We start from the raw sequence: 23799 nt of genomic DNA, 5'->3' as shown, positions 1-23799 counted from the left end.
GCCCAAGAACATGTTCGGATCACACTGCTGTGTACATAGAGTTGAAATTATTTCTACAGAGTTCCTTTAGATGGAGGATGAATGATGCCTTGATGAGAAATGAGGAAGTAGTTAAAAAGGCCCAAAAAACCCTAAAGGACTATTTTGAATTGAATTTGAGTACTGAGACAGGGTGGTTTGGGATGCAAGTAAGGCCGTGATGAGAGTATTCCTGATACAACAGAATGTGATCAAGAAGAAACAACAAAATGAAAAAAGAGAGAAGGTTCTGTTACAATTGAAAGAAAAAGAGAAAAGTTTGAGAAGAAACCCAAAGAATCATCAGATTCAAAAAGAAATTAAATTATTGCAACTTCACAATTAATAAATCATGAAATAGAATGGAAAATTAAAATGATGCATCAAAGGACATTTGAATCTGCAAATAAATGTGGAAAATTATTAGCTTGGCAATTGAAAAAGTGACAGAAATTAAATACGATAACCAACATCAAGATGGAAGAGAAAATCATTGAGAACCCAATAGAGATAAGAAAATGTTTTCAAAAGTATTATAAGCAACTCTATAAAAAAGAAAAAGAACAGACATAAAAAATAGAACATTTCTTGGGCAAAAATGGACTGCAAAAGATTCTGTGCGATAAGAGATCATCAATCAATTGTAGAATTTCAACTCAGGAGGTGTAAATACGCTATAAACCAATTAAAAATTGGCAAGGCACCAGGACCAGATGGATTGACATCAAAATATTACAAAACTATGAAAGACTGGCTGATTGAACCTTTAGTTGATGTCTGTAACAAGATTCTTGGAGGGGACAAAGCACCCGAGACCTGGAGAGAAGCTTTTGTAACTCAGATTCCAAAACCAGAGGCAGATAGAACTCAGATGAAGAATTCCCGCCCAATCTCTCTCTTAAATGTGGATTACAAAATCTTTGCAAGTATTCTGGCCTCAAGATTGAAAAGGGTGTTAAACGATCAAATACACCAAGGTCAGGCGGGGTTTTTTACCCGCAAGACACATGAAAGACAACATAAGAAATGTGGTTGATGTGTTGGAATGCCTGGAAATAAAAACAAATACCAAAGCATTTTAATTTTTATTGATGCTGAGAAGGCTTTTGATAATGTTTCTTGGGGTTTTATGATAACAAATTTGGAAAAGATGTAGGTGGGGGAGGGGTTTATCAGTGGTATAAAGGCAATTTATTCTGAGCAAAAAGCAAAAATTATCGTGAACAATGTGGTATCAGAGGAAATTAGAATAGAAAGGAACCAGGCAAGGGTGCCCACTTCCCCCTCTACTTTTTATAACAGTCCTGGAAGACTTGCTGAACATGATTAGGAACGATGAGGAGCTGAAAGGGATAGGAGTGGGATCAAAACAGTATAAATTAAAAGCCTTCGCAGATGACCTAGTATTGACATTACAAGACCCGGAGACCAGTGCAGTGAAAGCACTGGAATTAATTCAGGAGTTTGGACAGCTTGCAGGGTTTAAGCTAAACAAAGTGAAAACCAAAGTTTTGGCAAAAAATTAACACCAGAAGAAATAAATAGTATACAGCAGGGGTCAGTAAACTTTTCCAGCAGGGGGCAGGTCCACTGTCCTTCAGACCCTGGGGGGGCGGACTATATTTTGAAGAAGAAAAAAATGAACGAATTCCCATGCCCCACAAATAACCCAGAGATGCATTTTAAATAAAAGGACACATTCTACTCATGTAAAAACATGCTGATTCCCGGACCATCCGTGGGCCGGATTTAGAAGCAATTGGGTCGCATCCGGGCCCCGGGCCTTAGTTTGGGGACACCTGGTATACAGAGTACCACAGGTTTGACATTTGTTAAAAAGGTGAAATATCTGGGAGTGAATATGACTGAGAAAAATATAAATCTATTTAAAAACAATTATGAAAAATTGCGGAATGAAATTAAGAGAGATTTGGAAACGTGGTCAAATTTGAAATTATCCTTATTGGGCTGAATAGCTGTGATAAAAATGAATGTATTGCCAAAGATGTTGTTTCTATTTCAGGTATTGCCTATTGTTGATAATTTAGGATGTTTTAATGAATGGCAAAGGGTGTTATCAAAATTTGTATGGCAGGGGAAAAAAACAAGATATAAATTGTTAGCGGATGCTAAAGATAGAGGAGGTTTTTCTCTGCTGGATCTAAAGTTATATTTTGAAGCCGCAGCACTTTGCTGAATGAAAGAATGGTTCTTACTTGAGAATGCAGATGTATTGGATTTGGATGGTCATGATAATGCATTTGGGTGGCATGCATATTTGTGGTATGACAAAATTGAGGTCCATAAAGGTTTCAAATGTCATATTATCAGAAAGTCATTGTATAATGTATGGATTAGATATAAGGATTTATTAAAAAGGAAAACACCCAGGTGGATCTCATCTTTAGAGGCCAAGGCACACAAAAAATTGAATATGGAAACCAAGTGGTTAAAGTATAAAGATATATTGGCGGAAGAAGGATAAAATTTTAAGTTAAAAACTTATGAATCGTTAAAAAGCAATGTAAATGATTGGTTATAATATCATCAAATAAATGAGATGTATAAATTGGATAAAAAAGTAGGTTTTCAAACAAAAAAGACAAAATTGGAAACGGAGTTGTTAGAGTCTAAAACTAAGAATCAAAGATGTATAATTTATTGTTGGAATGGCATACGAAAGATGAACAAACGAAATCTGTAATGATCAAATGGGCAAATGATGTGGGTCACAATATTATGATAGAGGATTGGGAAAGGTTATGGAAGAAGAATATGAAGTTTACAGCGTGTAATACTTTAAGAGAAAATATGATGAAAATGATGTATAGATGGTATCTTACACTGGTAAAACTAGCTAAGATTTACCATAAGAATGATAATAAATGCTGGAAATGTAAGAAGCAAGAATGAATCTTTTTCCATATGTGGTGGACGTGCCCCCAAGTAAAGATCTTCTGGGAAAAGATTTAGAATGAAATGAAAAAAGTGTTGAAAAACACCTTTGGTAAGAAACCAGAAGCTTTTTTTACTTGGGATAGTTAGAGAGGAAATACCTAAGAAAGATGTTACGTTTTTTCTGTATGCCACAACAGCAGCAAGAGTTTTATTGGCTAGGAATTGGAAGAATTCCAGTGGACGAGTGGCAGTCGAAGATGATCGAATTTGTGGAACTGGCAGAATTGACCGGGAGACTCCGTGACCAGAGGGAAGAGTCGGTGGAAGAAGATTGGAAGAAATTTAAAGTTTATTTTTAAAATAATTGCAATATTGGAAATGTTTAAGATTTGGAAATACATAGATGTTGTAGAAAATGATTTGTTGATTCCCCCCCCCTTATTTTTAATATATTAAGATTTAGATATAAGTGTTAATTAAAAAGTAAATGGACTAGAAATTTGAAATAAAAGAAATAATAGGTTATGTAATATAAAAATAAGATTTGAACCAGGATTTAGAAATCACTGAAGAGGATATATAATGAAACTCAGTTAGGAGGGACATGAGGAAGTCAACAATGTCAGGGATTTAGACATGTAAACAGGATTGTTTTTCTTTATTGTTGTATTTTTATTTTTGTTTCTACCTTTGTATGTTATTGTTTTTGTAGATTTGTATTTTTGTGTATTATTATTTTTTTTAACCCATATGGTTTGTTTTCCATATGGCTTGTTTTTGCTTCTTTTTGTTTTTCTGTTATAAAATTTAATAAATATATTTAAAAGAAAAACAGAATAGAGGAATAATTGGTAGGTATGCACTTTTTGCAGTTGCACCCCCCCCCAAACAAATCAATTAATTTGAATTCTTTGCTTGCTGTCTCTGCCCCCCCCCCCCTGCTCCCACAACCTCAGGTGGGAAGGAGAGGACAGGACACAACCACTACACTGCAGCTTACTCTAAAATAGCCATAGGAATACACCAGGGATATGTTTGCAACTATCCCCCACCCCACCCCATCCTGAACCACCTGCTTATGCTTATTAACCTAGATATGTGGTACTAGTAAAGCAGACAGACATGCTTTCTTTCGGTGTATGCAAATAGGTTTGAGCTGAGTTTTTAAGGTCTGTAACTGCATCTGTGGATACAGGGGTGCTTATTTCTGGATTTTACTGCTGTTGGGGTGATAAGTTGTGCTTCTACCTAGGCTCAACATATATTTGTAAATAAACTCAAATATCACAGGGAAAACTCCAGTCATCTCTACATCGAAAGTGAACCAAACCAGCTACACTGCTGAAATTTCTGGTTAATATGAAGCTTTATAACAGTGTAATAAATGTTGGTAGCCTGGTTTTATACTGCGATTCACTTTTCATGTACAGTGGAACCTCGATTTATGAACACCTCGGTTTACAAATTTTCGGTTTATGAACGCCGTGGACCCATCTGGAACGGATTAATTCAATTTCCATTACTTTCAATGGGAAAGTTCGCTTCAGTTTAGGAACGCTTCAGTTTATGAACAGACTTCCGGAACCAATTACACCCATGCTTCGGGTTAAGTACGCTTCAGGTTGAGTACTCCGTGGACCCGTCTGGAACGGATTAATCCACTTTCCATTACTTTCAATGGGAAATTCGCTTCAGTTTTTGAACGCTTCAGTTTAAGTACTCCACGGACCGCCTGGAACAGATTAATCCACTTTCCATTACTTTCAATGGGAAAGTTCACTTCAGTTTATGAACGCTTCAGTTTATGAACAAACTTCCGGAACCAATTGTGTTCATAAACCGAGTTACCACTGTAATGCATTGTTTTCTTTTGTATTTGTAGGACTAATTGTAGGAATGACTGACACTGGATTTATGGATGGGGATACATTGTGGTTTAACTTTTCCGCTACCATTTGTGCCATCTTGGAAAACGGTAATTCTTATTTTCAATCATTTAATTAACCCATATGTATTTCCTTTTTATTTGTAGCCTGTCTTACCCCAAGGCCTTACGACACATTGCACTTTCATAGAATGTATAGCGTTGGTTCGAATATAGACTACACCCCTAAAATGTGATCTCTCGAAACATAGCTTCTCTACTTATAAGAGTGTCACTATAGACTGCACTCAGGTTTTATGTGAGCCAGATATTTTTGGGGAAGTGTGGCCTATATTCAGACCAATATAGTAATTGTAGGTCTCAAAGTGAAGGTTGTGGTGTGATGTCCAGTTCAAAACCCTAGAATCTCAAGAGCCCTCCCTCATCCCTTTTCTTTGGACAGTGATAAGAAAGAATCTCTGCCTCCATAGGTCCCAAATGTCAGCTTCTTGGAGATGGGAACCCTCATCCCTCAGCATTTAGGGTCTTCTCTCCTTGGGGTGGGATCCGCAGGTCAGATTCTACAGCCTGTTTAGGGCTTTTGACTCACGCCAGCAGTTCTTTTGCTTCCTCCTTGAATCTGGCATGTTGGGCTACTGGTGCTTTCAGCTGTCGTTTCCAGGGTCGCCATTTGTTTACTCTGGAGTGCAGACCCTCCAAGTGTCCCTATTTTTCAGAGACAGTCCCAGATTTACAGAAGCTGTCCCAGTTTCTGATTTGATCCCAGAATGCTTTTTCTTAGGATATCTCTATTTTCATCGGAGAAATACTGGAGGGTATGGAGTTATCTAACCCCCAAGGCGTCTGAAGGCAGCCCTGTATAGGGAAGGTGGTTTTTTAAATGTTTAATGTTTTATTATTTTTAATACATGTTGGAAGACACCCAGAGTGCCCACGGCAAATAAGTCAGATGGGGAGGGTATAAATAATAAAATTATTATTATGAAATAGGACACCCCAATTTTCAACAGAGAAATATTGGAAGTGGCCAATCTCTTGTAGCGAGAGAGGTCAGAAGAGTCAGCCTCTGTTCTTGCTGCCCCCTGAACTTGCCTTTGCTATAGCTTTTTTTAAAAAATTATTCAGCAAAGGAGCAGGGTTCAAAAGAGCAGATTTCATCACTCCACCCTCTCCAAAACCACAGAGATCTAGACCTCCTTCAAATGCATATCATGTGCATAGATTGCCCAACAGATCTGGGTCTCTCAATATGGCTGTAATTTGCCATGTTTATAACAAGTAATGATGGAAGTCTGAGAGATGTGACTCAGGTTACTCACAGTGCCTTTTCTCTCCTGAAGATTGTCATGGACTTGCGCTTGTGGATCTCACCTTAACAAATACTCGTCTTGTACTCCTCACCTCACTAGGATTATTTATCAGTGATGATCTACGCATTACAACTGGACAGCTGTTGCAGGTACGTATGTGTACTTCTAAATATCCCTGTGTCCCCTTCCCCCAATCATCTAATGTTTTAAAAACCACTGCTAAGCATGCTGCGAAAATACTAAGTTTGGAAGATCTCCTCCTGAAATCTATTAACAGTTCAATGCTATACATGTCTGCTCAAAAGACAATCTCATTCAACCTAAGACTATAACCCTACATTTCCCTACAAGTAAGTCCCATTGAACATGGTGAGAACTACGTCTGGGTAGGCACATCTACGATTGCATTGTTAATCTGTGTACTAATTGTTCTCTCCCCAGTTCACCTGATGAACTAAATGTATGAAGAGGCTAAGTGGTTGCTCCAGCTTAGCTGCATGGCTTTCACAAGCCATTCTTGTGTTCCTATATCAATAATTTAGAAACTTTCACCACTTTGGAACTAAACCAAGTCTTACTGCCTGTGCAATGTTTCTGATTGATTTGTGGAAAAGAATATGAACCAGACCTTTGAAGAGAATTCGTATGTGAACCATTTTGACCTTACCAAACATGTGATCTTTTTCTATGCTGGGGGAAGTGGGAAACTTTGGAAGGAACTTGAAAGGGCAAATTTTAAAGGTCTAACAGCTTGGAGCAACCTAGCCAGATTGATGGGATATAAATAATAGAAATTATTATTATATTCCCATGCTTCACTTTTGCTGTATATTTTGTGATTTAAAATATCTGCTGGGGTCTCTCAATAAATAGTACTTGCCCCAAACTTGGATCTGGGTATCCAGGACTTCTCCTTTGTATACCTATTTTTTCTTTGCACCAACAGTAGCTTTGCTGCAATTAATAGATACCTCTTATATTAAGATCAACATCTGAGGCCCTGCTTCAGGAGTGCTATCTTTAGAAGTGAAGGGGGTTATGACAAGGCCTTTTCTGTTGTAGCCTCTTGTCTTTGGAAGCATCCCCCAGAGAGTTGGCACCATTGTTGAACTCTTTTTAGTGATGGGTATGGTACTTGATTTCCTTATGTGTTTTAGCTGTTGGTTTGTAGCTATTGGTTATTTCCTGTTATCTCACAGGAAACGTACATGCTCTGGCTAGGTTGCCCCAGGCAGACCTCTTATGTCACTCAAAACAACCAATGATCATGATAATAATATTGAGTATAAGTATTAAATGAATATGTAAAGTAATACACTTGTGAAATTGCTTGTGAAAAGTGTGGGAGAGAAAGTGATGATTCATACAATTTGGTCTTATTGTGTTTTATTTCAGTTTGGGAAACCAACTTTATGTGGCTTTGAAATGGTGAGAAATTACTAAATGTTGTATTTCTTGCTCTCCTTGGTGTTTTTTAAAAAAGTCTCACAAATAATGTTTTCTGAATCTCTTTCTGGCATTCATTTTGTTAGCCATTTAGAAATAAGTGTCCCAAGGATCATAAATCACATAGTATAAGGATCCTAACAGTGAAATCCAGTGGCCCTGGTACACTGGCCGAATGCTAACATTGGCTTAGTATTAACATCATGTGTGTTGACAGAATCCTGTGCATTTCCAGCTGCCAGTTCAAATGAAAATGGCAGCACTCTAAACGCGAGAAAACAAAGCAATATATTGTGACACACACCCCCCCAGCACTGACACAATGCAATCTCCGTATACTGTGCAACTGACACCTGCAAGTCAGCCGTGTTGCTTCCATGCCCTCACCCACCTCGACGACACATAGAAGACAGAAGCTTGCAGGCACACACATAGAGCCCAACAAACATAGCCTTCTAGCAACAACACAATTGACAGGAAAACTCACAGGGAAGAAAGGTTGGCTAGCTCACCTTGGATGGCTTTATGGCTCCCCTTGGAGAGGATGTTAGACAGAGGATCCAAAAATGTCAGGGTCTGAGCAAACAGCGCATCAGGAAGGAACTTTTTGACAGCGTGAAGGAAGGACCACACTGGGACAAGTTATTCCTTCACTGGGAAACATGCTTGGGTAGAAAACAGAGGGAGGACTTAAGGCCTGCCATGCAGAAATATGGAATTAAGGCAGCTCTCACAACTGTCATGCCAAAGGCACAAAATGGGAGGTTGTACCTTACACTCCAGCTCTCTTAGCCACACAGCTATACATGCATCAGAATTGAAACAAAAAATAAAAAAAAATCATTCCCGTAGCACATTGGAGACCAAGTTTGTCATAGGTATGAGCTTTCGTGTGCATGCACACTTCTTCAGATACATCAGAATGTTATTTTTCACTCCTAGCTACCCACAGCATCAGGAATCAATTGCTTGATAGCCAACGCCTTGCTTTTTATTTTTTCAAAGACACTGAACTTCTCTCCACCATCATCACCCCATGCTGACCAACTGCATGGTTTGTAGACGAGGGAATTATTGGGCTGTCTTTGTTTTTGTTTTTATTATGTACTCTGTGTTTTTTAATAAAAAAATTATGTTGTGAACTGCCCTGAGATCTGCGGCTATAGGGCGGTATACTACTACTACTACTAATAATAATAATAATGGTTTATCACAGTAGCAGTTCACAGAGGAATTGTGAACTTTGAAATGCTGAGGGGTAGGTGCAGATGAACTCCTTTTACTCTTTTCCCAATCACAGACCCATCCTGGAGATTGCTGGAGTAACAAGCGGAATGAGGGTTGGGGGAAGGGATCCCTCTTGGCCCATTCCCATTAATACAGAGAATACAACTATAACTCACAAAAACTTTTATAAATTGCTTAGAGGTTAGTGCAGTTAAGCAGTATATAAATTACTGTGATAAAGCAGTGAGTTTTGAAAGCAAGAAAGCGTTGTGTAGTTCCAGTTGCTAGTTTCCACTTGTGTGCTATAATTTCAGAGAAATTGGGTCCCATTGAGGCTATATAGCTATCCTTTGATCTGTGAATTTCCTGGCAAGGTTATAAAAACAGCCATCAATGTGTTAAAGAGAGCCCATGTGGTGTAGTGGTTAAGAGCGGTAGATTCGTAATCTGGGGAACCGGGATCGCGTCTCCGCTCCTCCACATGCAGCTGCTGGGTGACCTTGGGCTAGTCACACTTCTCTGAAGTCTCTCAGCCCAACCCACCTCACAGGGTGTTTGTTGTGGGGGAGGAAGGGAAAGGAGAATGTTAGCCGCTTTGAGACTCCTTTGGGTAGTGATAAAGCAGGATATAAAATCCAAACTCCTCCTCCTCCTCCTCTTCTTCTTCTTCTTCTTCTTCTTCTTCTTCTTCTTCTTCTTCTTCTATCAGAATTCTGTGCTGCATTGGGAAGAATAGAAAGAGGCAGTGCAGTAGTAGTTTTTGGGAGGCATTTTGTTTAATTGGGTGGGAGCATTTTAACTTAAACCCTTTCTTTTTTCATGACTATCTGTGGGAGCTGGAATGAGATCTTGGAGAAGTTAGTATCTCAACTACATCCTGCTCTGCTTCTGTAATTCTGTCTACTTTAGGCCATCAATTCTCTTGAATTGTTCCGCTGTGGTTTACACTGGTGTAACACTGTTTATAACCCTGCTGATATTCTGCCATGTAATCTTTGATGCCTGTACTTTTGCTTTTCTTGTGATCTATAAAAAATGTTTTGAAATGTTAACAAGAAGAGTTGTTGAATGCTGGTAGTCATGGATTAGCCTTCCTTCCTTCCTTGAAACAGTAGGTTACTACCGTACCTATTCAGTGTTGCCTGCGTACAGTATTGTTTTCTTTTGCTCACCGTTGCTTCCTTCCTTTGTTATCTTCTCCCAGACCCAGATCTTATCTTTCTTTCCTCCCACAAACCCTGGCAGCATTTCTTTTATTTGCTCCTCATTGATAATGCCATGGTGATCGTCTCCCTGAATAAGCAGCCACCAGCACCACTACTAATATCACTGGCATTGCCACTAGAAACTAGAAAGCAAGTGCTTTTCTCTGACATTTGACAGTCTTGTCCACCTTTTTCCTCAGTTGCACAGAGGTTTTTAGGCAATGTGTGATAGTTAGAAAGGACAACTTGTGACTCAGCAGACCCTTTCAGAATCTTAACAGCTACACCATGTAAATTCACTTGGCATGCTAAGTATTTCCTTATCTTTTCCCCCCTACAGGATGATTATCTTAAAGCTAAAATATGGTACAACCTCCAGTGTCTAGCTAACAAAGAATTATTCGAAAGTAAGGAAACCAGGGACTCAGCCAGATTGGTAAAGAAAAAATGATTTAAATGTGTTACCGTGTTTCTCATATTTTAAGGTATCCCTAAAAAATAAGGCATGGCAGGATTTTCAAGACCTGGCGAAATATAAGGCATACCCCAAAAATAAGACATGCTGGTACGGTATGGCAGGGCACGCCGCGCCAAGTCCCGACTGAGCAGGACCCGGCAAGGGCAGCAGCGCGCGCTTTGCCGAGCCCCGACTGAGCGGGAGCTGGCAAAGGCAGCAGCGCGCACTTTGCCGAGCTCCAACGGAGCGGAAGCCGGCAAAGGCAGCAGTGCGCGCTTTGCCGAGCTCCAAGCCGGCGGCGGGCTGCTGCTTTCCCGCTCAATTTCGACAATACTGCCACAAGCGAAAGGACGCAATGACGATGCCACTACTCACGACACTACTTTCACTTCCACCCTCCTTCTGGGATGGTCCATCCGACCCCACCTAAGGGCGGGCTTAATGCGGGGGCCTCGAGCCGCCATGTTGGACTTAACCACCAGGATTGTTCTAATGAGGGGGTGGGATGTGAAGCGAGCTTTACCTCAAGACCGAAACGCCTAATTCCTAGGGGAAAGCCTAACTGGCCGTTAACCTATAGCAAACCCTGTCCTAGCCCATTAACATAGGAGATTAACATATACAACCCAGTAAGACACCGCTTTTGGAATCCGTTCCTCCCCCCCCTCCTGTGCCGAGTTGGTCCCTGCCCCCTCTCGCGAGACTCGCCGCCGGGTCCGCTCTTGCGCACATGGCCCGGTGAGAGGGAGCCTCCCCTGCGCTCTCCCTCCCCCCTCCCTCCCCCTTTTCGGCCCAGCGCGCCGCCTTGCCTGTTCGTGCGCCGCGCGTGTGAGGCGAGCGGGAAGGCCGCGCAGCCCCCCATGCAGGAGACCCAGGAGAGCCCGGCGGCCGCCGAGACCCCCGCCGCCGCTCTTCCCGCCCAGGACGAGGGGCCCGGAGGAGGAGAACCCGGCGGCGGAGGAGGAGAAGGAGAAAGAGGCGGCAGCAGCAGCGGCGACTCAGAGGCCGAGCTGCCGGACGGGCCTTCCGCGGAGGAGCCTGTGGGGGAGAAGGAGCCGGAGCCCGAAAAAGGCGGCAGTGAGGAGAAGGAGGAGGAGGAGAAGCCGCGAAGCAGCAGCCCACCGCCGGCTTGGAGCTCGAGCCGGCAAAGGAAGCAGCGGCGCTTTGCCGAGCTCCAACAGAGCGGGAGCCGGCAAAGGCAGCAGCGCGCACGTTGCCGAGCTCCAAGCCGGCGGCGGGCTGCTGCCTTTGCTGGTTCCCACTCAGTCGTGGCTCGGCAAAAAATAAGACACCCCCGAAAATAAGCCATAGGCTTATTTTCTTGAGTAAAAAAATATAAGACATGTCTTAAAATATGAGAAACACGGTATATATGCGGGTGGTGCTGTGGTCTAAACCACAGAGCCTAGCGCCTTCCGATCAGAAGGTCAGCGGTTTGAATCCCCGCAACGGGGTGAGCTCCCGTTGCTCGGTCCCTGCTCCTGCCCACCTAGCAGTTCGAAAGCATGTCAAAGTGCAAGTAGATAAATAGGTACCGCTCCGGCGGGAAGGTAAACGGCGTTTCCGTGTGCTGCTCTGGTTCACCAGAAGCGGCTTAGTCATGCTGGCCACATGACCCGGAAGCTGTACCCGGAAGCTGAGATGAGCGCCACAACCCCAGAGTTGTCCACGACGAGACCTAACGGTCAGGAGTCCCTTTACCTATATGCAATATAACACTGTGACACCAGATGGCGATGGTGAGTCCCATTTTTCGGATTCCTCTGTTTAAATTTATAACACACTTAACTGAAATGTTTTCTTGATGTATCTAGATGCAGCACAGGTTTAAAGCAAGAAACGGAGAATCTGCAATGTTAAAGCATGTCACTACAGTCTGTCTCCCCCCACATAAAAATAAAATAAAAATAAAAATCTTGGTATATGTTCACATGGCCTTTTAATGTGGTGGCAATCATTATATATTTATTTTGTTGAAATATCTATAGGTGGCCCCCTCATATCAAGGCTGCATGCAACCAAATGTGCAAGTACAGTCAATCATAAAATACCATTAAAAAATTCAAAATGATCACAAATAAGTTTAAACTGAATAGACCAAAATTGGCCTTTAAAAATTCTTCAAGAGATGTCTGAATATTAGCAGTGAGGATGCCTGCTGAACCTCTGCTCAAGAGAATTCCAGAAACTGGGACCAGTGATACTAAATACTTGACTTACAACTGAAGCCAGTCAGGCTTCTGAAACACTGGGTAGTCCGGTCTTAAAGTTACAGTACCAATGCATGGACTGCAGTGGTCAAACTATCCCTGTAAGGGTGCTCCTACCTTACCAGATGAAGCTGGTAAAAGGCACTTCTAGCCACAGAAGTCAATTAGGCCTGTAATGACACAAACGTATTCAGGAGTACCACTAAGCTATGTACCCCTCCTTCAGAGGTAGTGCAGCCACATACAGAACAGGCATTGGCCTGTCTTTACGCTGGCCTTTGAGGTGTAAATTTCAAGGACCCACCTTATTATTGCAATTGTAAGTTGTTTTAACATTGTGTTTTTAAATATATATATCCTGGACATGGGAGCCAACCTATCTACAAAACCTCTGAGGCCTCCATTTTCTCAAAATTCAGACTCGCTTTATTTGCCCTCATCCAGTCCATCACAGCATTCAGGCACTAGTCCCAGGTCTTGCACGGCCACTCTAGATTCAGTCACAGAATCATAGAATTGTAGAGTTGGAAAGGATCCCAGGAGTCATCTTGTCTCATCCCCTGCAATGCAGGAATCTCAACTACAGTAAAGCATCATTGATAGTTGACCATCCAAACTCTGCTTAACAACATCTAAGAAAGGAGAACCCACAACCTCCCAAGAGAGTCTGTCCCACGGTCAAACAGCTCTTACTGTCAGATGTTTCATTGGAGTCTCCTTTTTGTTTGTAACTTGAAGCCATGGGTTATCTGATGTTATGGAGAAATATACTGTAGCTGTGTCATCTAATGTCCTAATGACTGCTTCGAGTGGCTTCATATAGCTGTTGAATAGCATGGGGGACAAAATAGCACCCTGCAAAACTCCATAGGGTAAATGGAGGCAAAGAGCGCTCCCGCAATGCTTGCCTGCAATAAACCAGCTCAAGCCAGAGAGCATGCCTCTCCACTCATATACGCTTATATATTTTAAGGCATGTAACAAAAATAATTTCAAAATTTCACCCTGAGTTCTTTTTAAATGTTCACATGAAACTGGGTTGATGCCTTTTGTAAACTATATTTTAGAAGTGCAAGCACTGAGTTGTAGCTAATATGTTTTGCTTTTCTTGCAGCGGACTATGTTGGTCTGTCATTCAACAAGGATAAGTCATTGAGCCAGGTAAGGCAAATGACGATAAATCCTTATGAAAATTTGCCGACTTATAGTCGAGGTTTGGTGCATTCTGTTCAGTACATAATTTGACTTCCTGGTCACCTTGGCAAATTATTGTTCAGAAATCAAAAGGACAATGGAGCAAATTTACTACTGAAAGCTTTTGTGTTAGGCATCAGAGCTTTTAGGGAACTGGCTGCCATACGGTACTAGGCCAAGTTCAAAGTTCTTGTTCACTGAGGTCTTTGGAGGAGTCACTGTTTGGGGTCCCCACATGGCTTGTATTCACCAGAGGCCATTGGTTCAATATTGTGGGTCCAAAAAAGCAGTTTCAGAGCCCCAATCCAGAACAGGCTTCTGATCCAGACTGGAATCCCACAACAGTTTCTGGCAGAAAATTCTATCAACCTCCTGGTCAGTGGCAGTGGCTTTCCTGCTAGGAGGCCAGGTACACACCATTGGCCCTCCCCACAAGCCACTCCTGTATATCCAGAGCTCAATGGATTCTTTAGCAAAGCTTTTAAGTTCGAACAACAATGTATTCCTAAATCGATTACTTTGCATCATTTTGTTTTTGTTTTTTACAAAAACAGGAATCCACTTGTTTCTATAGCAATGAAACATTTCAAAAATGGCACAGCTGCTTGCCTCACAAAATGAAAGGTGAAAGGCACTTTTCCAGACGGGTGGTTTCTTTTCTCGTTGATTATGAACAGAACACTGGCGTTGCTTTGTTATCTCAACAGGTACAGTGTTCCAAAGGACTCCGTTTTAATTGATAACTCTGAACAGATGGCAATTTGCTGCTTTTGTTTAGAATGGATTCTCATTTTTTGTCATGCGATTTCATCAAATTCCATCAAGCACCAAATGGTTTGGTGAAAGCATTTTAATTAAATCAGAACAAGGGCAGTTAGCAATGGATGGGACAACTGATTGAAAGCCCCCTCTCCCCATTTTCCCTGGCTGACCCACCCATATTGAAACTGTGTCCCGCATAGGCCAAAACCAACATCTCTCACCACTAAAGCACAAGCGACACTGACAAAAAAAACACCCACATAAATTATGTAAAATAGAATATAGACCCTTCTGTTCCCTATTACCATATATATGTGTCAGATATTTTCTTCAAAACAATGGCTATTGTGATGTTTTAAAAAGGAAACATTTTAAGATGAGGCGTTGTATCTTCCGGCGCTCAGCAGTTGTTGTCTTTTCTAAAACATCTCTTTTTCTTTGTCAGCTACAAATGCCACAGGTGCCTTCTCCCTCCCTTAGAACAATAATTAGGCAATATATTTTTGATTGCCTCTTAGAAGGCAGAGGAAGTGCCCAGATATATTGCATCTGGACACCTCCTCTACGGCATTCTTAAGGTCAGTAAAAATGTGTTGTTGTTTTTTAATTGCTCTTCACCAGTGAAGGCGGGGAAGGTCCTATGTGAGTTCCTGGAGGCGGTTGGAGGATGGATGGCGGCTAACAGATTGAGGTTGAATCCTGACAAGACAGAAGTACTGTTTGTGGGGGACAGGAGGCGGGCAGGTGTGGAGGACTCCCTGGTCCTGAATGGGGTAACTGTGCCCCTGAAGGACCAGGTGCGCAGCCTGGGAGTCATTTTGGACTCACAGCTGTCCATGGAGGCGCAGGTCAATTCTGTGTCCAGGGCAGCTGTTTATCAGCTCCATCTGGTATGCAGGCTGAGACCCTACCTGCCCGCTTACTGTCTCGCCAGAGTGGTGCATGCTCTAGTTATCTCTCGCTTGGACTACTGCAATGCGCTCTATGTGGGGCTCTATGTGGGGCTACCTTTGAAGGTGACCCGGAAACTACAACCAACCCAGAATGCGGCAGCTGGGAGCGGCCACCGAGACCACATAACACTGGTCCTGAAAGACCTACATTGGCTCCCAGTATGTTTCCGAACACAATTCCTTTAGAAGGCATCTCAAGGCAGCCCTGTTTAGGGAAGCTTTTAATGTTTGATGGATTTCTGTATTCTGTATTTTAATATTTTGTTGGAAGCCACCCAGAGTGGCTGGGGGAACCTGGCCAGATGGGCGGGAGATAATTTATTATTATTATTATTATTATTATTATTATTATTATTATTATTATTACCCTTCCTTCTTAGGCAGGAGGGAATTCAGCTAACCAAAGGTCCTGATTCTGGGACTCATAGGTGCCAATTCCCTGGGGTCCTGGGTGCCCAAACACCCACAAAATTCCGCATGAAGGGATTGGGCACCCACAAATTTTGGTGTTAGGGCCAAGCACGCTGCATGGCACCCACGACCCCGGGCACCCACGGTCGCGGGCCCAAGCTGACACTCCTAACAAGCACTTCCTGAAGAGGCAGAAGCAGCAGTGTGGCAGAGAAGAAAATGAAATCCGTACCTGGATTACTTGATCTTGATCTTCTTGCAGCAGAAGGGCATTCTGCCCATCTGAGTGCAGTTCTGGCAGCTGTTTGAGCCAGCTCTTCATGTTTGTTCCGTTTTCTCAGCTTATTTTCTGAACTTAGAGGTCCCAACCTTTCAGAAAGTGCTTATTAGCTGTGCCTAAGGGATGAACCAGGGCCTTCCCTTCAATGAACGCCTTCCTGGCAATGAGAAGGTCTTAAGCAGATATGAATTTGCTCTCGTCAGGCAACTATACCTGCCCAGTTCTTACACTCTGCTTGGACACTGTGTTTCTGCTGTATCATTTCTTTCTGTGATAATGCATATGTTTAACTGTGTTTCCTTCTTTTTCTTCCTAGAATCGGGCATTGGTATCAGTGCATAAGTTAACAGACGGCAGCATGAATAAAAAAAGAAAATTCCAAGCCTTCTGGTTTCCAGATAAGAGATTTATATCAAATGGATTGTATTTTCACACAAACAGCCATTTTCTGTATGCATATGGCAATCAGGTGTGTAAGAAGGAAGGTGTATTAACAACTGGTACATAGTGTGGCAAAGGTGGCATGCCAACCCCCAACCTCTGTCAAGCGGTAGCAGGATTCCAGGGGTTCCAGACCCTCACCCTGCGGCCATGTTTCCCTTGAGAATCAAAACGCAGAACTCACACACCCTCCAACATTTCTCCGATGAAACGGAACACCCCAATCCATAACAATAATTCTACTAATTATACTCCACACATCTTACTGGGTTGCCCCAGCACTCTGGGCAGCTTCCAACGTATATAAAAACATACCAGTAATAAAACATTAAACATTTTTTAAAAACCACTTCCCTATGGATTGCCTTCATACAGCTCGGGGGTTGGATAACTCCATACCATCCCACATTTTTCCAATGAAAATAGGGATATCTTAAAGAAAAGTGAGACATTCCTGGATCAAATCAGAAACCGGAATGGCTTCTCTAAAGCAGGATATCCCTGGGAAATGGAGACGAAAAGGCTCTGATTTGGCAGCAGTTTTGATGCAAATTTGGGCAGGTGCCCAGGATGGCTCACCTGACCACCCCCTGGCATGGTCATTATGTTGGGTGATTGACAGGTGTGTTGTCCTGCACACTGGTCAAAAGTTGGCTTCCTGGATGTGCTTGAGTAAGATGCATGTGATCTGAGTTCTGCAGGCATGCAACAGAATGCTATCCTGTGGGTTACTGTATATTGTCCAGTGACCTTGTTTCTGAATATTCATTCATTTGAGCATGACTCCCAACTCACCCTTATCTTCAGAGTGGTTAATAGCCAGGAGCTAACAGAGAGACAGCCAAACCACCGTTCCTGTCCCCTGGAAGTCTGCATCTAGGTGACTTTTTGTAAATATTCGTCAGCATCTTCAAGACAATGTGGTGCTTCTTGTTATTTCAAATGATGGGGTGTTAGAGGAGGAGGAGTACCTTTGTCGGGGGACATGTCGTGTTCCTTCTGGGGTAGTTTGTCCACCTTTAGTCCCTACCTTGTGCTCAACTCTCACCTGTGGATCCTATTAGCTGTCAGTATGTGAAAGCGGCCACACCCCAGGAAATGGCTTTGACCTGCTAAACCAGGTGAGGGTTGCTGATGGGTTTCAAACCTTTGATGAGTTAGGGACTTCCCCTGCTTGTGAAGACAGTATGTGGTGGATTGAGCAGATAAAACCAATAATGTCAAGAAGGCAGTTTCTGCACATGCTGTAGAAGGATGTGAGCCTGGTAAGATAGCCCATCTAGAAGAAGGAAAACTCTGGTCCTAAACCTCTGCAGCCTTGTGGGATATATTAGGGAGAAGAAAATGCTAAGGAGCAAACCCTAAACAAATCTGGTCTGGAATCCCTAAGAGGCTTGGATAACTCCTCGTTCACCTCCTTCCGGCAACTCCTGCAGTCAAGTTGGTGCCAAACATATTGCCCTGCTTTCCTTTGGACCACATCAGCAAGACCAAGAGGCTTGTTTTTCTGGGCAGCCCACGACCTCCATACTCACTGCCCAGGCTTATACCCCTGCAGAGGTCGCTTCAGTGCTGCTAACACAGTGGTTTGACTTCACCCCCAAAGGTGCACGCCATTGTCTCTCAAGACAGATGGATCTCTTATACAAAGATCTCATACAATATTCATTATTGTGTCTCCCCCTCCCTTTTAGGTGTGGATTTCTTTTGATGGAGGCTGCACTTTTATACCATTATTAACCCTACAGGCTGAGATGATTATAGAAGCAGATTCATGTGTTTACACCCAAGCAATTATATTTGTGACTGACGCGGCAAACCTTATCTACACTAAGGCAGGTAGGAAAACATTAAAAAGTGGAGTCGTCTGCAGTCTTTGAAGACTCAAATATGAGATTAGGCTAAGAAACCAGGTTCCCCAACCTATGTGTTCTCTTAACTAGATAGGGAGAAACAAGTGGAAGCACCTGATGCCCCTAAGGAATTCACTCTTTGCTGGGCAGAACCAGGGAGCCCTAAGGGTGCCCAAACCAAGAACCATGCAGACTAGAGACATAGATTCACTGCATCTTCTATGACTTCTATATCAAGTGGAATTGCAGGAATTTGGGTGACCAACAGAAAAAGGCTATTATCATACCTCCTGATGCCCCTATTTTCACATGATTCTCCAGGGAATAAATGCCCTATGCATTCTGCTTGCTGATATCTCATAGTATAGTATGGTTGGCTGGGATCCAAAGAGCTGTTGCAATCTTCTAGTGGGTCTTGGAGGCTTTTAATCCACTCATTTCTTGCTGGAGCACCCTGCATCTACCCCCACCTTCCAAAACCCTCCACTGCAGATCAATCCATTCAAACCATGAGGCACAAGGAGCTTCTTCCAAAAAGGAACAACACCTTCTTGCATGCTTCAAAGTATTTGACCACATATGGCCTTGTTAGATCCTGGCCATTTGCTTGGATTTGTTTAGGAACTATTGTCTAGAGTTGCATAATTTAGATACACTTTTTCTTGATCAAAACGATCTATTTCCTCATTGCATTGATTAAATATGGGTTGGAAGAGCTGTTGATCTCTCCAAATATTCACAGAAACCTATTGTTCTGGAATAAACTCAGGCTTCCTATGCTAATAAGATTTGGTGCTTGCCCGTTATTTATATTTCCCCTTTTCTATAGGTTTACTGACATATGCCAAGCTTATCTCGCCGGCAAAGGGTATATTCAACATGTACTTTGACCACATGGGAATATTAAAACATATTTCTGTGAATGAAACAGCTAACACATTTGTAAAAGAGACGATGTTGGATGCGGACACTTTAATGAAGGTTAAGTGTGCTTTTGTTGCGTGAATGAAAAGTGTCTATGAGATTATAATAATTGTTCTTGTTAAGGACAAACCTTCACTCTTTCAACATGTCAAAGCAGGAAGCTATTGCTAGAATTGACACTGGAGTCATTAATCCAGCATTTTTTCACCAGTATCTAGATATCCTTATAATAGATTTGATTCTTTTTTAAATAAAAAAACACCCATTAAAATTTGATTTCAGAAAAGCCACCATTATAATAGGTTACAGCAAGAAAGACAATTCTGTGGTTCCTGAAAAAGAATAGCTGCTCACTGCTTTCGGGGGGGGGGCAATGTTTGCGGTCCCTCGAGCTCTGGCCTCACATGTGCTCCAGTCATTCCAGGAAACCTCTCCCCAGTCCCAGGAACCCTGGTCAATTCCATGCCAAGAAGGACCATTAAAGATGGCAGTCTGGGTATTGGCTGTTGCTCCTGCCTGGCCAGGCAGAAACACCTTGAAAGATGGTGGACCTCAGCGGCGCAGTCAGGTCCAAATAGCTCAATCCAAACCATATTTCCTATATATGTGCCCTATATGCTGAGGGATTGCATTAATGAAACTTCCAGAAAACCATTGGGTTTTCCCAACCCCCCTAGCGCAGGCAAAGTCATGTAATGCTTCAACTAACTTGCCACCTTCAATTCCTTCCCTTCTTTCAAGTGGGACTTGAAAGTGCTTAGCTTTAACTGACTCCTACCATTATCTTCAGTACCCTGAGCAAATACTGGTTTTTAAAAATATAGTCTTGTACTCATTATAAATTTAAGAGAAACTAGGGAGACATTTTTTAATATCAGTATTATTTTGTGATCACTGCAGCTATGTCTGTGCTGTTTCTAAGCAATTTCTCTTCATATTGTTATTATAAATTTGATTATCTCTTATTTTTTAAAATTCCCATTTATTTCTAAGATTTGTATTTAGCAAGTTTTGTATCTATAAACGCATGGAAAAAATAGAATTAATTTTCTCATTTTGTTCCAGGATATTGACTTAGGTTTTGAAGGTCCTTTGGCTGTACAGTATATCACTGAAGAGCAAATGATATTTTTATACCACGAGCCACTGATACCAATAACCCGTGAGAGATTCCGTAGTCTTCACAGAGGCAAAAGATTAGATTATGAGTAAATATCAATAACAGCATAAGTTTTGTTAACAAGCAATGTCTTGATCTGTCAGGTTTTTCTTTTAAATATACTGTACCCTGCTATTTTAGGACGCAGGTGGCGCTGTGGGTTAAACCACAGAGCCTAGAGCTTGCCGATCAGAAGGTCGGCGGTTCGAATCCCTGTGACAGGGTGAGCTCCCGTTGCTCGGTCCCAGCTCCTGCCAACCTACCGTAGCAGTTCGAAAGCATGTCAAAGTGCAAGTAGATAAATAGGTACCGCTACAGTGGGAAGGTAAACGGCGTTTCCGTGTGCTGCTCTGGTTCGCCAGAAGCAGCTTTGTCATGCTGGCCACATGACCTGGAAGCTGCACGCCGGCTCCCTCGGCCAATAATGCGAGATGAGCACCGCAACCCCAGAGTTGGTCACGACTGGACCTAATGGTCAGGGGTCCCTTTACCTTTACCCTGCTATTTTACAGAATATAGCAAAAGAGCATCTCTCTAATTTGGTTAAATTGTTCAGAGGGTTGCCACTTTCTTGTTCTGCCTGCTCTTAGGACCACTTTGTACTAACATTTGCAATGTATACCGTTGTAATACAAGTTTCAAACAAAACCTGTAGGCTTCAAAAATATATCAGTAGGAGATGTGTGTGTGTCGTAGGAAATTGGAAAATGGTCCTGCAGTGTGTATGATGACGACATGGTTCTCCCATGACTTCCTCATCGGGGGGCGGGGGGGGGGACCCAGGGGGGACCCACCCCCACCACATTTGGGAGCAAAGACTGCTGGAGTCTGCTGTCTTCCAGGGATGTGATATTGCTGGAGCCAGAAGTAACAGGTTCAGATAATATGGCCCATGAAGTATTGCACCTACATGGAGATTAAGGGGTATTTCCATGTGATAAGAAGTACATTTGATTTTGATTTGATTTAATATTTGTATTCTGCTTTCCCCACAGCAAATGTTGAGCTCCAAGTGGCTCACAGTAACAATAATACCATTACAAGTTAACAGACATTGTGATCATGGTAGTAAATTGAAAGCACAGTAGAGTATAAAGCTAAAGACAAATTCATCAAACAATTGCTACAATTCAATACAAAACCATAGTGATTCAAAAGATCAGAAATAGCTGCTAAACAGCAGCCCTGTGCCAGCTGACATGCTTGATATCACAATTTTCTCTTAGCACTATTTTCCAGCAAGGGAATGTTAGGAACCAGTCGAAATTTGTTAAAATTCATTAGACATCATCAAGGTGGTATTAAATGTATGCTTCTTTTTAATTTAGGCCAGGAGGATCGTGTATAATCAAACAGGTTTTTAGGACGCAAGCTCCTCCGGGCTTTATATCATCTGCACTGGTAGATGTTCTAGATCGGTTTCCTGTTGAATCTAAACTTGAAAGCCCTTGTACATCAAATACTTTAAGAGTTTTGCCCCCTACAGGGACCAGTATATCATACAGGCTTCAGCTGACTTCTCCAGGTTTGTGCCTCACCTGATAATGAAAAGTTTTTGGAAGGAGGGGCTTTGGCTTATGCTAATCACGTTTCAGTGGGGAAATATATAGGAAAATAATTGTAGGGAATACTATTCATCTAAGATTGGCTGTATGGTGGTGCTCCCTGCCCAGCATTTCCTACTTTCCTATGTAACCTCTTTTATATGTTCCTTGCCATCCAGTCATTTTTATTTCTACTACCGTGTTTCCCCCTTTTTAAGGCGTAGTCATATAGTAAGCCATAGCAGGCTTTTAAAGTATTTGTTAAATAGAAGACACCCCCTGAAAATAAGCCATACCTCCGCGCTGCGCGGAGTGAGACCGCTGGCGCCCAGACAGCCAGTGGGACACAGCACACTGGCCGCAGGAGGAGGAGGACGTCTGCCTCTTTTTGGGAGGAGGAGGCAGACACCCAGAACCGGCTGCTGCAGCTGGGCCCGGCGGAGGCGAGGCCACTACTCGCCCCTGGGGGCTGCGGAGGCAGCTGGGCAGGGACAGCCGGAGCCCAGCCGGGCAGCAGCAGCAGCAGCGGGAGGTGGAGTACGGTGCTGCTGGCCGCGGCAAGGAAGCAGGCGCCCGAAGGCGGCGGCTACTGCAGCCCCGACAGAGCGCGCAGCAGTGCCACTCCTCCCGAGGTAGCGGGACCCAGCAGCAGTGCTGTCCTCGTCCTTCCGCTGCTGCGTGACTGGGCTCCAGCTGTCCCCGCCCAGCCTCCTCTGCAACCCCCAGGAACAAGGCGAGCAGCGGCTTGCTTCCACCTGGCCCGGCAGCAGCAGCAACAGCAGCGGGAGGATGAGGACGGCGCTGCTGCTGGGTCCCGCTGCCCCGGGACGAGCGGCGCTGCTGCGCACTCTGTCGGGGCTGCAGCAGCCGCCGCTTTCGGACACCTGCTTCCTCCTGCCGTGGCCAGCAGCAGCACCATGCTCGTCCTCCCGCTGCTGCTGCTACCCGGCTGGGGTCCGGCTGTCCCCGCCCAGCCGCCTCCGCAGCCCCCAGGGGCAAGCAGCGGCCTCGCCTCCGCCTGGCCCAGCTGCAGCAGCCGGTTCCGGGCGTCTGCCTCCTCCTCCTGAAGAGAGGCATAGAATCATATGATTCTATGAAAAGAAATGCCCCACGGCATTGGCGGCAATGAGGAGAGGGTCTCTGGGTTGGCTGGGCACGGGAGTTGAGCATGGCGGCCCCAGGAGGAGCGCGGGCAGCGCTGGGCGCGCTCCTGGCTCTGACCACGCTCACCGGTGAAAAAGTATGACGCGCGCCCAGCTCCAAAGGTCAAAATGTAGATTGCTTAATTAAAAAAAATAAGACACCCCACCGAAAATAAGCCATAGGCTTATTTTCTTGAGTAAAATAAATATAAGACGGTGTCTTAAAATGTGGGAAACACGGTAGATCCCCTTCCTAAATCAACAGCCAGCCAATCAGTCTCCAACTATGTGTAAATTCATACTTTTCTTATGGAGACAAAATGGCAAAATGAAGGGAGGATATGGAAGGTGTATCCCAGAAAAGTAAGGTAAGGAATTAATCTGGTAGCCCCATAAAAAGAAGAGAAAGAGCCCCCAATTTCCAGCCTGTGATTGAAGCATTGGATTTCAGCCTTCACTTGACACTGCTTTCATTTCTGT

At 43.3% G+C, this 23799-nt stretch overlaps 1 protein-coding gene across 1 annotated transcript in view; it reads left to right on the top strand.

The window, feature by feature from the left end:
- The window catches only part of LOC118075231 (cation channel sperm-associated auxiliary subunit beta), a 42887-nt gene that overhangs the window by 11769 nt on the left and 7319 nt on the right, over positions 1-23799 (top strand). Inside the window, exons 7-17 of the mRNA XM_088655245.1 lie at positions 4799-4891; positions 6142-6260; positions 7507-7539; positions 10330-10396; positions 13771-13817; positions 14405-14557; positions 16573-16725; positions 18392-18536; positions 19380-19531; positions 20540-20682; positions 21962-22158. Of these exons, the coding sequence (XP_088511371.1) occupies positions 4799-4891; positions 6142-6260; positions 7507-7539; positions 10330-10396; positions 13771-13817; positions 14405-14557; positions 16573-16725; positions 18392-18536; positions 19380-19531; positions 20540-20682; positions 21962-22158 (1302 nt within the window). The remainder of the gene's footprint in view (positions 1-4798; positions 4892-6141; positions 6261-7506; positions 7540-10329; positions 10397-13770; positions 13818-14404; positions 14558-16572; positions 16726-18391; positions 18537-19379; positions 19532-20539; positions 20683-21961; positions 22159-23799) is intronic.

Source organism: Zootoca vivipara, chromosome 1 (assembly GCF_965207765.1).
Source record: "Zootoca vivipara chromosome 1, rZooViv2.hap1.1, whole genome shotgun sequence".
Lineage (NCBI taxonomy): Eukaryota > Metazoa > Chordata > Lepidosauria > Squamata > Lacertidae > Zootoca > Zootoca vivipara.
The sequence above is the reverse complement of the archived record's forward strand: the minus strand, read 5'-3'. Positions and strand labels throughout refer to the sequence as shown.